General features: G+C 59.6%; 1 protein-coding gene across 3 annotated transcripts in view; it reads right to left on the bottom strand.

Moving 5' to 3' along the window:
- The window catches only part of GSE1 (Gse1 coiled-coil protein), a 99,025-nt gene that overhangs the window by 5,777 nt on the left and 75,810 nt on the right, over nt 1-17,438 (bottom strand). For all 3 annotated transcript variants that reach the window (XM_082062985.1, XM_082062983.1, XM_082062984.1), the window contains 7 exons: nt 9,405-9,623; nt 4,922-5,121; nt 3,386-3,567; nt 3,043-3,240; nt 2,304-2,495; nt 1,896-2,209; nt 1,197-1,521 (listed from right to left, as the gene is read on the bottom strand). In XM_082062985.1, coding sequence (XP_081919111.1) covers nt 1,197-1,521; nt 1,896-2,209; nt 2,304-2,495; nt 3,043-3,240; nt 3,386-3,567; nt 4,922-5,121; nt 9,405-9,623 — 1,630 coding nt within the window. The remainder of the gene's footprint in view (nt 1-1,196; nt 1,522-1,895; nt 2,210-2,303; nt 2,496-3,042; nt 3,241-3,385; nt 3,568-4,921; nt 5,122-9,404; nt 9,624-17,438) is intronic.

The following is a 17,438-nucleotide window of genomic DNA, read 5'->3' as shown; positions in this document are numbered from 1 at the left end:
TATTTCATGCGCCCAAGCTGTACGTTTAACGCTTTTCCGCTCCAGCGCCCCGAAGCTCCGCGCACAAAGCAGCAAGTTCAGCTCAGACACCGCCCCGGTGTCACCAATGATGGGAAGTGTCACCTGCCCTGCTGGGGACTGGTCCTGGATGGATGAGAGCAGCCCCAAGATGAGGATGGGGATAGAGATGAGGATAAGGATGGAGATGTGGATGAGGATGGGGGAGAGGATGAGGATGCTGATGGGGATGCGGTATCCCCCCACTGCAGGTGTTTTGGGGTGACCTTGCTCTCTCCTCTCTAGTTTGGCACAGAAGGAGCGGATGGGGAAGGGAGCCTGCGGCAGGGACTCGCCTTTGTGCCGTCAAGCGATCTGTTCCTTATTATCCTTGATGAGCTGCGCTAATCCCCTGGATACCCAAAAATAACAAAGGGAGCTGGTGGCAGAGCTGGCTGGATGAGCCCAGGCTGTTTCAGCACTCAGCAGCAAGCCTCTGTCAATCCGGGGGTGCAGACATGCTCCTCTGCCCCCCCAAAACTGGGCATCCCACCGCCTGGCTCTGCTGCACGGCGGGGAGCTGCAATTAGCAGTGCCGGGTGCCTGGGCAGCCACCTGCCCGCTGGCCCTCGGCCACCTCCCGGGCTCGGCGCCTGCCGCCGCGCAGATGTCGGGCACCGGCAACGCCCGGCGCTGCCAGCGCAGCCGGGGCTGGCACCGTGTGACAGGGACCTGCTGGCACCGTCTGCTGCACACGGGGATGTGCAGGGAGTGAGGGGCACGGATGTGGTTCTATAGTGACAAGCGATAGGATGAGAGGAAACGGCCTCAAGTTGCACCAGAGGAGGTTTGGGTGGATTTTGGGGAGAATTTCTTCCCGGAAAGGGCTGTCAGGCATTGGAACAGGCTGCCCAGGGCAGTGGTGGAGTCACCACCCCTGGAGGGGTTGAACAGACGTGGAGATGAGGTTCTCAGGGACATGGGGTAGTGCCAGGGATGGGTTAACAGTTGGACTCAATGATCCTGAGGGTCCCTCCCAACCAAAATGATTCTACGTGAGATGCCGGCTCCCTAACGCGGGTGCAAAGCTGCAGGGAAATGGGAAAATCCTATGGATATTGCAGCAGGGCTGGCTGTGACACAGGAAAACGTAATTAAGATTTTAGGAGGATGCTCCGTGCCCAGATCAACATCCTTACCTGGGGTGCTCTGGCCGATGCTCTGGCTCGGGCTGGCTCGGGGTGCGCCCCATGTCCAAGTGCTGCTCCAGCACTTGCTGCCGGAATTCTGAGACTTGGGATTGTCGATCTTCCTTCTCCTGGCGCAGCCGGCGCTGCCGGGCCAGCCACTTCTCCTCCTCGTTGGTGCGGTGGATGAGTAGCGCCGTGGCCGCACTGCTCCCCGGCAGCGGGAACACGCTGTGGTTGGGGATCAGGCTGGGCACCGGGTGGTGGGCGCCGGGCGGCGGGTGCAGCGGGTGCTGGATGGGCTTCGGTGTCGGCAGCACCGAGTCCTTGAGTTTCTCTGGAGTGGAAAAGGGGGTGCCGGAGAGTTAGGGTACAGAAAGTGGGGGGCTACCCATGGTTATAACTGATTATTAGGGTGCTTTGGGGTGCACACGGTCCCTCCGAGCATGCCTGCATTTGGGAGCCATGGGGCAGAGCCAGATCCCGGCCCCCGTCCCGATGTGCTACGGCACTGGGTGCACTGCCACCATGGATGGAGTCAGATATCACTGTCACCACAGCATCTGGGCGTCTAGCAGAACCAGGCTCCATCCTCGCCCTGCTCCCAGGGCGACCGACCCTTCTGCTTTGCCATCTCAAGTGGAAAGGGGATGGTGACAAGCTGCACCAAAGGTGGCAGCACCCCTGCAGTATGACCCATGGGGACATTACCTGGCCTGGCGGGTGGCAGCGGCTCGGCCGGCTTGCCCCGCTCTTCGGCCGCGTGTCCCCGCAGCCCGTGCAGCTCAGCCACAGGGAGGAAGGGCCCCCCCTCCATGGCTTTCACCATGCTCAGCTCCTTCTCCCGGGCGCGTTCCCGCTGCCTCTCTAGCTCCCGTTCCCGCTCCTTCTCCCGCTCTCGCTCCAGCTCCTTCTCACGCTCCCGTTCCTTCTCGCGCTCCCGGTCAGCTTCTCGCTCCCGTTCCTTTTCCCGCTCCCGCTCGCGCTCCCGCTCCCTCTGCCGCAGCTCCTCGTCCATTTGCAGCCTGCAAAGAGAAACCAAAAAGACTCCGAAATTACCCCAAAAATGGCTGTTAGCATCCCCTGTGTCCCCCCACCCAGCCGTCGTCCCCCCAGTACCTCTCGGCGGCGAGACTGGAGATGCGCTCGGACTGCAGGGCGGAGAGGGAGGAGTGTGAGAGCTCGGGGGGGTACCGGACCCCGGAGAGGTGCAGGTGCATGGCCGAGGGGTGCAGGGGGGGCAGTGAGCCCGGCGCCGGCAGTGGGTAGAAGGGGGAACGCAGCGCCGACAGGCAGTACGACTCGTCCATCCTGGGGAGACGGGGATGCTCAGTGGGATGTGAAAGAAAACCCCTAATTTCCCAGACTGGATGGGGGCTGCTTTTCACATGGAGAGCCCCCAAACTCCCCAGTGCAACCCAGACATCTTCCTGATATTGGAGTCCTACCTCCCCAGCCCCCAAAGCTCTTCCTCTAGCCACTGGCATCCCCAAGGACCCCCCAATTCTCCCCCAGGAGTGACCCCAGGGGATTGCCTTCTGCTAAGAGAGGGTGGGTTTGGAGAGCCCCAAAATGCCCCAATGTGGCTCAACCATCCTCCCCAGATCGGGGTCCCCGATCCCCCTCCCCAGCTCCCAAGACTCATCCTGCACGTGCTGGCATCCCTCGGGGACCCCATAACTCTCCCTACAAAGAGCGATCTCAGGCTGCACGGGGGCTGCTTTCCACTAGAAGAGGGGTTGAAGAGCCCCAAAATGCCCCCGGTGCAGCTCAACCATCCACCCCAGACCCAGCTCCCACCTCCCCAGCCCCCAAAGCTGATTCCCCAGCCCCACGGACCCGCCCAGGCCATGCCCACCTGAAGGCCGGGTGTGGGAAGGGGTGGTGGGTCAGGTAGCCGGGGTGGTAGTAGGCGGCGGCGGTGGCGGGGTCAAGGCCGAGGGGGGGCAGCGAGGACATGCGGAGCTCCTCGGCGGTGTGGTAGGGACGGAAGCTGCGCAGGTAATCCTCAGTGACGGCGCTGGGAGGCACCACGTGGTGAACCGGCCGCTGCAGGCTTTTGGGGAGCGGGGGAAACAAGGAGACGGTCACCATCCCACCCTGTGCCCATGGGGAGGTGTCACCCACTGCCCCAGGATGCTCAGCAGGACCAGACTTTGCATCCTGTAACCCCCCCCATCACCCATTGCCCCAGGACTCACTTGAGCGGAGGGAAGCGGGAGTCCTGGACCACAGAGCTGGGGGGCAGCCCGAAGGAATAGGGTGTTCCCAGGAGGTGGGAGGGAACTGTGGGGGCCCCCGCTTTCTCCTGGGGAAGGGGGGGCTCCGAGATGAGGCGCTCGCGGGCACTGCTGCTGCTGCTGCCTCGTGACCCTGCTTCTTGCTGCAAAGCAAAGAGGCAGAAACATTGAGCTGGGCGTTAGGGACCCTGCAAAGGACAAGGAGGGTCCCTGCTGGCACCCCACCCCAAGACCTTCAGGGGGTTCCCAGTGTCCCTGCAGGGTCCCCAGCTGGCATGCAGTACCCAGAGGATGCATCCACTGGAGCATCCTCCTCCATCCAGGCTGTGGAAGGGAGGCTGGAGGGGTCTGAGGGCCGAGGTAGGAGAGGGGGTGCCGAAGCCAGACAGGTTACCTTCCTGGAGATTTACGGGCTGCTTTGTTCTCCAGAGCTATTAATCATGTGGGGAGGACACAGTCACAGACGGGGAAACTCAACAGCCTTTGATAGTGGCCATAAACTGGGCATCAACCCAGCATCCCCCCAAAAACAGCATCAGCACCCCCACCCCCTCGCAACACTTCAGTCAGCCCCAGGATGAAGGTCGCTCCCTCCATGTCCCCACAGTGGCTGGGGACAGACCCCCGGGCAAGAGGGGACCCATTGGGGTGACAAGGGACCCTGCAGGGTCCAGACATGGCACGGGTAACCCCCAGTAAGACCCGGCTGGGTTTAAAAATGATGACTTTTCACAGCACCTTCGCCATTCAGCAGCTGGAGGAGAAGAATGGCAGCTGCCCCCAGTGTCTCCCCCCACCCAGCCCTGGGCAGGTCACAGGTCCCTGGCCTTTGGGGACGGTCCCAAGGTCACCGTGGTGGCACAAAGGGCGTCCCCCCACTCCTCCCGCCTGCATCAAGGCTCATTGTGCAGTGCCAGGCTCTGCTCTAATTACCTCCCGTCCCGCTGCGAGCGGCTCCGCCAGACAATAACCCACGCTCGGTTAACCCCACACCGGGGGGGAGGTGACGTGGGGTGGGGGGGTGACACAGCACTGGGGAGCACCCAGACAACCCACACATCCCTCCGAGTGCCTGGGGGATCGCAGTTCTATTTATTTCTTTATTTATTTATTATTTTTCTCCTCTCCCCCCGCTCCCAGCCCTCAAGGTTTCGCATCCCCTCCCATCGCCTCTCCGCTCCGTGGTTTAATTAGCCTTTCCAAGTGGCATAATCCCCCCGGGAATCTGCTCCTAGCATGCGGAGGAGAGGAGAACCATTAACGATGCTTCTTAATTAGCTACTCTACCTCCCCCCTCCTCCTTCTTCTTCTTTGCGCTCCCCTCTGGACAGCAGCCTGGGGACGATGGCATCATGTCTCCCAGCCCCAGAGAAGAGAAGGGACAAAACAGGGAGCATCTCCTGGCGCCACAATCAGTGCTGTGCATGGCATCCCATGCTCTCCATCCTTTTTTTTGAGGTGGACAGGGAAATGGGCAGCCCCAAAACACAGCCATACCTGTCTGCCCTCGCTCCTCCAGACCCCGTTGACTGTTTTGGTGGGGGCGATGGTGACGACGGGCGGCGTGCTGGGCACGCTGTGCCCCCCCGGGGGGACGATGATGGGACCCATGGGGCCTCGCTTGGGCGTGCTGGCAGGGGAGCTGTGGTTGGTGGCTGGCGAGGAGACCGGGGACGACTCGCTGCTTATCGAGGACCCTGAAATTCAATTTGAAAATTGAAGTAAATTGGGGAAAAGGCGGCTATTAACAAGGTAAAACCACGCTCTGAACAACATGAAGCCATTCTGGGGGGATGCTCCACTGCAGGGCCCAGGGATGCAGGCAGGGCACTCAGCATCATTCCAGCGCCCACAGCTGGACCCACATCCTCCTATCCCATGGAGCCCCATCCCAAGGGAGGTTCCTTCTGGTGCTAAAAGGCTTTGCCCCATGGGACGGGCACCCGCTTGCTCCCATCTAACAGGGACTGAAACATCATCCCCACCTCCCATAAAGCCCTTTCTGGGCTCATCACACCCTGCCTGTGCCCTGGCACAAGTGACACCAACACGATGCCAACCCCAGGCAGCTGCATCTGCTCAAATTGAACTCGCAGAGTCCTTAATCCGGCTGCAAAAGTCACAGCACATGAGCTGGGACACTTGGAGATGTTGGGATGAAGCAGTCGCTCCCTGTAACCCTTGGGCAAGGCTTTGGCTTTATTTGCATAATATGTCTGTATTTTAAATTCTACCCACCCCGGGGATGCTGGCGATATTTGCAAGGGAAACATAAAAACGGAATTAAAGCAGAGAGTGGAAAGCAGAGCTGGGGCAGAAACACAAATTCTGCGTTAACTGAGGCAGACGGTGCCTGGTGTCAGCTCCTCTGGTACGTCATACCCTCCCAAAATCCGCCCAGGCAGTGGGAGGGGTCCTGCCCCCCAAAACCCTGTTCCCACCAGCCCAGAGTCTCATTTCCCACATGCCAGCAGGGATGGGCTACTGGTCACCAAGGGGTGGTCCGTGGCCACTGCAGGATGTCAGCCGAGAGGTGATGATGCCCCATGTCCTGAAACTGCACCTGGCACCCAGGGGGACCTTGTCTACCCCACGTGTGCAGCTCCCCTAAGCATGCACACCAACTCCTTGTCCTGCAAGTGCGTAATTTGGCTTTTCTGTGCGTTCAAGCTGGCTCCTCTAAGTGTGCAAATCAGTTCCTCACTCTACAAGCATGCAAGCTGGCTCCCCTGAGTGTGCAAGGTGTCTCCTTGCCCTCTGAGTGTGCAAACCAGCTCCCCTGAGCATTCAAGCTGGCTCCTTGCCATGAAACTGTGGAATGTGGCTCTTCTGTGTGTGCAAGCCAGCTCCCCGTGCTGCAAGCGTGCAAAGCTGCTCCCCTGAGTGTGCAAGCTGGCTCCTTGCCCTGCAAAGAACACAAGTCAGCTCCCCTGAGCATGCAAGCTGGCTCTTTGCTGTGCAAGCATGCAATTTGTCTCTTCCATGTGTACAAGCCAGGCCTTTGCCTGCAGGTGTGCAACCTGGGTCCCCTGAGTGTGCAAGTCAGTTCCTCACCCTGCAAACCTGCTATTTGGCTCCCCTGAGAAGGTAGGCCAGCTCCTTGCCCTGCAAGCACGCAAAACAGTTCCCCTGAGCGTGCAAGGCAGCTCCCCCAAGCATGCAGGCTGGCTCCTTGCTGCTCAAGAGTGCAATTTGGCTCTTCTGTGTGTGCAAACCAGCTCCTCTGAGTGTGCAAAGTGTCTCCTTGCCCTTCAAGTGTGCAAGGTAGCTCCTCACCCTGCAACCCATCTCCAGCCCCTCTCCAAAAGCCCCATGCACCCCTCACCACACCCCCAGCACCCTGGGTACCACCGGGAGGGAGTTGGGAATGCCAAAGGGAAGCAGGAGCATCCCCAGTGGGAAGGATGCTCGCTGGAGCAGAGAGGCCAAGCAGAACCCGCTGCCGGCCGCGCAGCTTTATTAATTATTCCCGAGTCGCTTCGAATCGCTTTCATTTCAAGACTCAGGAAAAAGAGAAAGGCTGGCCACCACAAAAGGAGGCCGCCGATACGGATTTGACACCCACTGAAGTCTATCTTGTCAGCGCAAGGCCAACAACAATTAGCAGCCTAATCCCCTCTGAGCTGGGAAGCCATTACTCACCACGCGATAGCGTTAACAATCAATACCATCACAATGAGCCCGGCAATTAATGAAGCTAAAGTCTTACTTCAGAACCTTAATTCTCGCTGTGTGGCTTTAAACGGGAGGGTTTGTGATCGTTATAATTAACTGGTGGTATTCAGCCAGGAGTTAGTCAATGAAACTAATCTGGATTGGAGATGACAAGAGGCACAGTGTGATGGTGTCACCTTTGTTTTCTGACCTCCCCGCTTTCTGCTCGGCGATAGCAGATTAGCAGCCTGGGCTGACAGGCAAATGTAATTAACAGCTGAGACCCTGAAGGAGGAGGGGGGGGAAAAGAAAGGAAGAGCAAAGGGAGGAATAAAACCCACCCTGCAGACAGCCCAGGGTAGGACAGGAGGAGCCCCCAGCCAGGCAATGCCTTTGGTGGCTTCTTGGGGCTTTGCTGGGATGGAGTATGAGGATGAGCTCCTGCAGCTGGGGATGCTGGGGGGGGCAGGACATCCCACATCCCCACAGCTGCTGGTTCATAAAGCTGGTAAAAAAGCCAGAGATGCTGGGGGGACACACTGGACATCAGCCCATCAGCTGCATCTGCACCTCCCATCACAGGAAGGGATGCGGGGTGAGGATTTGGGGACAAAGCAATTCATCTCCCAGAGCTAAAAACCATGGTGTGGAGAGAAAGCCCCTTCCTGACACGCACCCAAACCCACACCTATTACAAACCTCCGGGATGAGCCACTTCGAGCACCCAGATGGGCGTGTGGTTTTGTCTTGTCTTTTTGCAAACGAACTCTACAGTTGCTAAGGGGAAATCCAAGAGTAACGTGGCTGCTTCTCTCCAACACCATGAAACCCATGTCAAAACCCACTGCTGTCCCTTTGGGTGGGCTGAACAGCATGGTGGGGGCACAAGTCATGGGGTGCAGGGGAAAGAAAAGGCAAAATAATCCCCCAAACCAAACCGACTGGCCCGACAGAAGCAGATGGTCTCTGGAGGAGGCAGCCACGGAGAACCAGGGGCTCCCAGTGAGGCTGAAGCATCACTGAGAGCTGGTCCCCTCAGTGTCATGGAGACCCAGTGTCCCCGTGGGCTTCCTGAGAAGCAGCTGATGCTGGAGACTTTGGGTCTCAGCTGGGACCGAGCATTTTGTGGCTGGTGGGGTCTTGCAGAAAAGGTCTTCCAAAAAGAGCCTTGCAAAAGCACCTTGCAGAAAGGGTCTTCTAAAAACGGCCTTCCAAAAGTGACCTTGCAAAAAAGTCTTCTAAAAAGGGCCTTCAAAAAGCACCTTGCAAAAACCATCTGGGAAAAAGGGTCTTGTATCCTCCCCAAGGACAAAACTGCCCCGGCAGTGGGCAACAACCCAAGGGGGAGCACCCACCAGTGGAAACAGCAGGGATAAACGCTATTTTGGTGCAAATTGATGATGCCAACAGTCTCCTGCTGAAACGCTTTGCAGCCCAGGGAGAGGCTGCCTCCCTGCACACGTGGGATGGCCACACATCCCACAGGACACACTCCCCGTGGCAGTGGGGACCTTGGGGTGCTCCAGCACCCCAGCAGAGACGGGAGGTGAGATGGAGGATGCGGTGGCTGGGCCATCGCAGGGTGATGAGGGATGGGGACATCCCGGGGGCACACAAATGTGGCCAAGCAATTTGGGTGGGAAAGGAACAGATTTGAGGAACCTCCAGAGGAAAAGCGTGGAGAACAGGAGGCTGAGGGGAGACCTTATCGCTGTCTACAACTACCTGAACAGAGGTTGGAGCATGGAAGGTGTTGGTCTCTTCTCCCAAGTAGCAAGTGACAGGACAAGAGGAAATGGCCTCAAGTCGTGCCAGGGGAGGTTTAGATTGGATATTAAGAAAAATTCTTCCCAGAAAGGGTTGTCGGGCATTGGAACAGGCTGCCCAGGGCAGTGGTGGAGTCACCATCCCTGGAGGGATTTAAAAGGTGTTTAGACAAGGTTCTTAGGGACATGATTTAGTGCTAGAGTGAGGTTACAGTTGGACTCAATGATCCTGAGGGTCTCTTCCAACCAAACCGATTCTATGACAAAGAAAAACAAACAAAAAAACCACCAGCATTTCGGTGAAGCGTGGCAGGAATTGGAGGGGGGCAGGGAGGGACAGACCCCCCCTGTATCGCAGATTTTCTCCCAGGGTACAGCAAATGATACAACATTTGGATTACTCCAGATGAATTGAATTTCTAAACTGCCCACTCAAGCCATGACGCTGGGGAAAGACATTAACTAGGAGAACGGTGAGAAAACGCCGTCCACCGGCTCCGGGGCGGGGAAGGCCCTGATGCTCAGCACCTCCTGGTCCCTGTCCCCGTCATTGTCCCTACCTCTGGGCTCCTCGGCTTGCTTGGCGAGCTTGCGGAGAGCGGCGGCGAAGCTGGAGGAAGGTGCTGCCTGGACGGACAAAGTGCTGCTGGCGGCCGGGCTGCCATTGGGGACGATAGAGCCGTTGAGCGGGGAGGGGGTGAGGGGGCTGACGGTGGCGGTGGTGCGGGTGGCGGTGGACAGCATTCCTAGGGACGGCGACTTCGGCTCATGGCTCATGCCTGTCAAGGAGAGCAGCCCGCGTTAGATGGGGAGAGGGATCCCCAAATCCACATCCCCCTCCCCAGAACAGGAACATCAGGACAAGCAAAACTCTGGTTCATCACCCCAAAATGCACCCCCAGTGCATGCAACTGGGGTGAGAGGGTGTTTTGGAGGGACTTCAGCATCCTGATGGAGGTGATGGGAGGCTGTCCCCTGACTCGTGTGGTGCTGCCTAATTGCCACCATCGCACCCCCAAATCCCCAATATGGCATCTCTGGTCACCAGTACTGCAGCCCCAAATCCCCACCATTGCACCTTCAATCCACACTGTGGAACTTTCAAATTGCCACCACTGCACCCTGAAATCCCCCATAGTGCACCCCCAGTGCCCCCCACTTCACACCCAAGTCCCCACCATTGCACCTCCAAATCCACACCATTGCACCCCAAATCCCCACCACAGCACCTCCAGCTCCTCATCATTGCACCTTCAAACCCCCATCATTGCACCCCCAAATCCCCACCACTGCACCTTTAAATCCCCACCACTGCACTGCCAAATCTGCACGATTGCAGCCCCACTGCACCCCCAAATCCCCACCAAACACCCCACAGGTCCCTTCCCATTGCACCTTCCACTCCCCACCACTGCACCCCCAGTCTTCCCCACTTCACACTCAAACTCTCCCCATTACACCCCCAAATCTCCCACCACAGCACCTTCAAATCCTTCAGCATGGCACCCCCAAGTCCCCATCGCTGCACCCCAAAGAAGAGGTGCCACAAGGCACCGCAGCCCCTAAGGGTTTGGGTGCTGCTGGGCGGGAGGGTGCAGCTCACCCCATGCCCCCCACCACCACTCCAGGGCTCTCCAGCTCCCAAAACAGCAACTGCTGATGTCAGGGCCCTTAAAATAGATTTCCAAACGAGCAGCTTCATTAACACCTGCCTAAAATTAGCCCTGCTCCCAGGTGGGTGGGGGGGGTGAGGGGCAGCCCCCCAGCTTGGCTGGAGATACTGGAGGCCCCAGAGCCTCCCGCGGCCAAGGGCAGCCAGGCAGAGCGGTGGGGACGGGGGGGCCGCCAGTGCCACTCAGCGTTGATTAATCTTTGCCCCCCCGGGCCCCAGGAGAGGCGGCAGGCGCTCCCCTCTGCCCTCATTATCCAGCGTTTATTAACTCCGGTGCTCTCAGCCATTGACTGCCGCCGTGTCGACACGCTCGCCTCATGTAAATTCATTACCAGAACAGCTGGGAAGCCAACGCACCGCATCGGCCGGGCCCTGCACCCCCGGGCTCTGCACCAGACCCCAAATGAGTGTCTGGGTGCACCCCCCCGGAGACGGGGACACCAGGATCTGCCTGAGGCACTGAGCACCGTTCCAGGGGCTGCTGCAGCCCAGGTACAGCCCTGCACTCCCAAACACAGTCATGAACCCCCTGAGCACAGCCCCACATCCTCCAGACACAGCCCCACATCCCCCAGGCACTACCCCCTATCTCCTGGGCACAGATCTGTACCCCAAAACACAGCTGTGAACACCCCTTGGGCACTGCCCAACATCCCTCAGGCACAGCCCTGCATCCCCAAACACAGCCATGAACCCCCAAACACAGCCATGAACTCGCTGGGCACAGCTCCATGTTCCCCAGTCACTGCCCCACATCCCCTTGGCACAGCCCTGCACCCCCCAGGCACCTCCCCGTGCACCCCAGCTTCTCCCCAGCCATTAACCCAAACATAACACCCCCCCAGCCCCAACGCAAGGCTGGAAACGCGTTGCTAACCAGCCGCCGGGGTCGAGCACTCTGGCGCACGCTGGTGCACGCCGGCGGGGCACAAGGGCTGGCGGGGCATGAGGGCTGGCGGCGCAGCATTGCCCGTGTGATGCTCAGCTGATCTCCGCGGCCCCAAACGCCTCCCGACAAACTCATGATCCCGCCAGGATTTAGCGGGGCAGCTCCGAGCCAGCAGCTCGCCGGGCGTCCCCCCCCGGGGCTGGCTCGCTAATGCCGTGCCGCTGCCCCAGCCGGGCTCCAAACCAGTTCTGCCGCTCCTGCCCGGTGATAAAATCGGCGCCTCCACCTCGGCTGGGGCCTGAGCAGCGCCGCTCACCCGCCTTGCCCCGACCGAGGTGGCGTCCGTCTGTCCGGGCATCCCTGAGCTGCTGGGCAGGAGAACTGCCAGATGGGGAAACTGAGGCACGCCGCGGTGGAGAGCTGGCCAGGTGGGAGTGGGCGCAAGGGGATGTGGGACCATGCTGCATCCCCCTGTCACTGCAGCATCCTCTATGGGTGTCACTGTCCCCGCAGGGGCTGGGGACGCTGTGCCACCCCACAGTGAGGTGGGGCCTCCCCCCGTCTCTCTCTCCTCCCACCCCTCCCCAGTGCAGAAAAACAGGTCAAGTTCAGGGCCTGGCAGCAGCCTGGGGTCACACCAGCAGCTGCCTTGCTGGGGTGGGAAGCTGAGCCCCAAAACAGGGTGCTGCCTGTGCACCTCCCGCCAAGCCAAGGGTGGGGGTGCAGGGGCTGCTGGACCCCTGGGTCCCCTGCTGAGGTTGGGGACCAGGCGATGTGTCACCCTGTTCTATGTGGGGTTGGCATCCCCAACAGGGCAGGACCCCAAGCCCCTGGGGGGATGTCCCTGCGCTCCCAGCCCCTCCTCACCCCCTTGTCCCCCCGCGTCCCCGGCGCAGGGCTGGGAGCTGGGCCGGTGCCATCTTCTCTCCATCTGCTCCTGATGACGCTGGCGGGTTTTTTGGCAGCGAGGAGCCTCCTCCGGCAGCGAGAGCAGAACCAGTCTGGCTGCCTGCTGGGGCTGCAGACAAACCAACGCGCCCGCAGCCGCCGCCAGGGCAGGGACGGGGCCCCCCCAGCACCCCAAAAATCCTTCCCGGAATCGCGCTGGTGATGGGGGTTCGGTACCGCTGCCTCCCTGCCGCAGGCAGCTGCCGGGAAACGCGGCACAGGCAGGTTTAGCACCTTGGGTTCAGCTCCCCCCCCTTTCACCCCCCCAGCACCTTGAAAGGTCCCTAATGAGCATGAAGTGCCCTTCAGAGCAGATTGCCATTGAACTCAACCTGCACCAGCCGCCTGCTTTTAAAAGCAGCTATTTTGAGCTCCCGAGCGCTGGAACTAATAATTTATTACCAAATACGATCAGGCAGCAGCAGCTCCAGCCCCTGGCAAATGGAGTGGAAAAAAACCCCAGCGCGGCGGGAGGCCGAGGGAGCGGGGAGAGACGAGCATCCCTCAGCATCCCTGAGCATCCTGCATCCCCCCCGGGATGGAGCCGCATCCACCGCACAGGACCCCGGCTCCGGATGGATCCCCGAGGAATTTGGGGTGATGCTCCATGGCAGGAGGTCCTCCAGCATTTTTCACCACCCCCATCTCTCGTCTCCCGCTCCGGAGCCGCATCCAGCTGCACGCTCCGAGCGGGAACAGCTGCTTTGCATGGATTTTCCATGCTAATGGCATCGCATTGTCAAGTCCCCCCCACCGGCTCCTCGCTCTGCCTGATGGCTGCCTGTGCGGGCAGGAGGGAGGGCAGGCAGCCAGGGGCAGCACGTGCCCATCGTGTCCCCCCACCGCCATGCACCCCAGCAGGCGGGGGACAGGCAGGGAACAGGCAGCATCCCCACCTCCTCTCCCGCTGAGCCGCCACCACACATTTTCCACCCCTCATTACAACAAGCTCTGCCACAGCACCATCAGCACGCTCCATTAATTAATTAATTGATCGATTGGAGCCCGCGCTCCTGCCCTCCCTTCCCGCAGCCCGGCACACACAGCCGAAACGAAAGGAGGTGGCGGGGTTTGGTGTCCCCAAGTGTCCCTGGGGGCACATCCTCTGCTCATTTTTAGGGTCCTCAGGGCAGAGCCCGGCACCCATGCCGGGAACCCCCACCTTGGCTGGCTCCCCAGCACCCCTGGAGGGGTCTGGATGGGGTTCCCAGGGTGGAGACCACCTCTCTGGCCAGGGATGAGATTTGGGGCTCCCCGGGGAGCCCGGCACAGCACCGAGTGTCCAAGCGCACGGCGCTATTAGCTGTCTGGGTCTCCATCATCGATCTCTCCTCCATGGACCATTGATCTGGCAAATGACAACAAGCAAACTAATAAGAGCTCGTTTGGAGGGCACAGCGCCGGAGAGGGACCCGGCCAGCGTGAGGCGGGATTGTTTTTCTCCTTTCCTTACCTTCCCATGCCCCATGAAACCAGCCCTGAGTGCTTTTTAAACCTGTAGGAAATCAGACTGGGGAAAAAGATTCACTTCAAAGCAACTTTCTTCCCTGTTTCTGCCCTGGCAGAGCGAGCTAGGGGCTTCGAAAATAAAATGCCTGTGCTCCAAGGATACTGCTTGGCCCCAAGTACCTCTCTGCAACATCCAGGCTGGGACGGCGGCTGTGGATCTGGGTACCAGCTGCCTCTGGAGGCCCCCCCTGCTTTGGGGAAAGTGGGGTACAGCCTCCACCCCTCCTCTTTGCATCAGCTGCTGCTGAGGGCTGAATAGGGTGACAGAGGGTGCGCGAGTGGGTGCCAGGGATCACACAGCACCACTGGGCACAGCACGGGGCTGCCAGGTGTTGTTTGGTGCTGTGGGGCACCACATGGTGCTACTGGGCATTGAACAACGCTGTTGGACATTGCACAGTGCTGCCAGGCACTGTACAGTGCCGATGGGCTTTGCATGGTGCTCTTAGCCATTGCATGTGCTGATGAGCATTGCACGGTGCTGCTGCGCTTTGCACAGTGCCGCTGGGCATTGCATGGTGCCATTTGGCACTGCATGGTGCTGCTGGGCGTTGTATGGTGCTGCTGGGCATTGCACAGTGCCATCGAGCACCGCATGGTGCTGCTGGGCATTGCATGGTGCCATCGGCCATTGCACGGTGCCACTGAGCACTGCACGGTGCCATAGGCCATTGCACGGTGCTGCCAGGCATTGCACGGTGCCGTCGGGCACTGCCCGGTGCTGCTGTGCAAGGCGTGGATCAGTGCCAAGCATCGCACGGCGCTGCCAAACCCTGTGCGGCGCTACCAGGCATCGCAGGGGCCAGGAGCGGGCAATGCCGGTGCAGCCAGGCCACCCTCCCATCCGCGTCCCCCGTCCCTGTCCCCGTCCCCATGCCAGCAGCTCGGCAGCCCCGCCGTGGGCAGCCCAGGCTTTGCCGGCAGCGCCGCATTGTTCTCGGCGCGAGAAGCCCTTGCCCAGCAGATGGCAGGTATAACAAAGCAGCTTGCTGCGGCCAAGCCAATTATTTATCTAATTATGATTTACCACTTAACCACATGATCTTTCTGCAGAGTTGTGGGCAATTAAAACCGGGGTGATTATGTGGATTATGCAAATCGGCTGGAGCCGAGCGAATAAAATTGGGAGATTAGAGTTTCACGCAGGCTGGATCTTGCACAGGGGCAGGTCCTGGCAGGGCAGGGGGTGCACATAGGGGTGGGGGGGCAGGACCCAGCCGAGCCAGGGGCTCTAGGTCAGAGTTAGGGGGTGTCAGGGCCAGGCTGCTTTTGGGGTGCTGCCATCCCCCTCTGGCAAACCCAAGGGGGGGTCCATAGCCAAAACCTGCCCCCCCACCACGGGGATGGGTGCCCCCAAGTGACCCCACAACCCAAATAATGGGGATTTCCCAGTGCACATCCCAGCTGCACCCCAGAAAGGTGGTAGGGGGGTGCGCAACCCCCTCGCCCCATCCATGGGCAGCTAACGAAGGGCTCTGGCACCGGGGATTAATAATGAGTATTAATAACAGGTATTAATAACGCCGCCTGGCAGATTACTCTGCCCACCCGGCTTGATATGAGATTTATGCATGGCGCAAACTCCGGAAATACAGAAGTATTAATGGTAATACCTCGTGTCCTAGCAAAGGTCATGGGCAATCTCCATCAATCCCACCATGCCGCCTGTAAAGCTGGGGGGCCGGGCAGGGATGGGGGGGTCCCCCTCACACTCCTGGGGTCCCCACACACACACCCCACGGCGGTTTATGATGTTGCAGATGGCCCGGCACGGGCCAGAGGGAAGGTTTTACCTTGGGATAAGAAATTAAAGCTGGCAAACAGCAAATTTACTGCGTGTATTTTCATTTTCCTAATGCCGGCACCATCTGGTAGCAATCGGTGCCCCACATCACCAGCTTTTTAGTTACAAGATGCTGCGGAGGTCTCGGTGAAACCTTGGTTTCTCACCAGAGAGTCCCCTCGCAATGTCCCCATGGGGTCCCCAGGGGACATGCCAGGGTCCCACCACCACCTCAGTGGGTCTCACCATTTCCATGATGCCTCCAAGGGGAGGTGAACCCCCTTCCCACGCCATGATTTCGGGCGATTAATGCCGGCAATCCCATATGCCGGTGCCCCCACGCACGGAGCATTTTCCCCTTTCGCCTACAGTAATCCTCAGCCTTTCGAGCAAATTATTAAAATTCACTTATATTTAATCTGCCTGCTGGAATTAATTGAATTTTTACGCTCGGCAAATGTCAGTGGGTGCACGCTGCCTCCCAACGGGGACCCGGCTGCAGGTGCAGCGGGTGCAGCTCCAGGGTTTTACCCCTCTCTGGGGACAAAAGCCACCCCAGGGCAAGGGACAGGGCGTCCACAGCACCCATAGCTGCCATTGGCAGCAGGTGGTGGGATGTATGGGATGTATAGGTGCACATGGACCCCCAAACCTGCCTCCATGGGGTGCGCATTAAACACTCCCCAAACCCCATGGGATTCCCATGGTCGTGGCTTTGGAGGGGACATGAGGATGAGGGATCCCATTGCTTCTCATAGCAGAGAGCACCAGCACCCTGCCTGGTGGTGCAGTCCCTACCAGTGATGAGAACCTTCCTCCCTTCCCCATCATTCTCCTCCAAAATTGCCAAGGTGTCTAATTTTCCCCCCGGGAAGGCCAAGGGAAAAGAGCTGCTTTTTGCTGGTAATAAGCCCTTCAGACAAAGGCAGGATGAGCCTTTCAGTGGTGGGAAGGGGGAAGGGTCCAGCCCCACGCTGGAGAGATGCCAAGGGCTCATGGGATGGGAAAGGGTCCCTCCTGCCTGGGGGAGCTGGCACTGGGACATGGAACCAGGACACGGAACCGGGACATGGAACCGGGACACAGCACAGTAACCCAACGTCACCCCGGGATGTGCCAAGCCCACACACCCATGGGACACCAAACTCCTGGATGTGTGGTGGGATGCACAGCATCACCGGCCATCGCGCTGGGGACACTCCTGTCATCACAGCGGTGCGAGTCGTGACCGGTACCCAACTCCCCGTTACCCTGGTCCCCGCTTGGCGACACTCTCCCCATCCCCATCACCCACCTCCCACGTCCCTATCGCTGGCATTGCACCGGGACAGAGAAGTTCATGGGCGGGACGAGCCCCACGGGACCCTGGCGGGCAACTTCCAAACTTGCCTGGCGCTCGCCCCCCTCCACCGCCCGCCTGGGATTATCATAAATTAAGACATAATTACTCCATGGAAATTTACAGCACAAAGCTGCGGCGCTAACAAGTGTGTTTGGCGGCACTGGGGGCCAGGGTGCGGGGAGATACAAAGCGCTATTGTCTGGCGGGCGCCAAAAAATCTGCTCTGGCCCCAAAATGCCACGTCCCGGCGATGGGAAGGGGGACAGGCATGGGGACAGGGACAGGGATGGACCAACTACATGGTGAGCCACATGTGTGCCCCCTGCGCCGTGGGGTTGGAGAGTGGGACAGTGCTCAACAAGGAGGGTCCCAAGCTGCAGGGATGGGTGACAGTGGGTGACCCTGGCAGGATGGGCATCCCCCCACCCCACAAAAAACAGGGTCGTGGCTT

This window comes from Streptopelia decaocto, assembly GCF_964273445.1.
Source record: "Streptopelia decaocto genome assembly, chromosome: 11".
Lineage (NCBI taxonomy): Eukaryota > Metazoa > Chordata > Aves > Columbiformes > Columbidae > Streptopelia > Streptopelia decaocto.
This window is presented reverse-complemented; position numbering and strand designations above follow the sequence as displayed.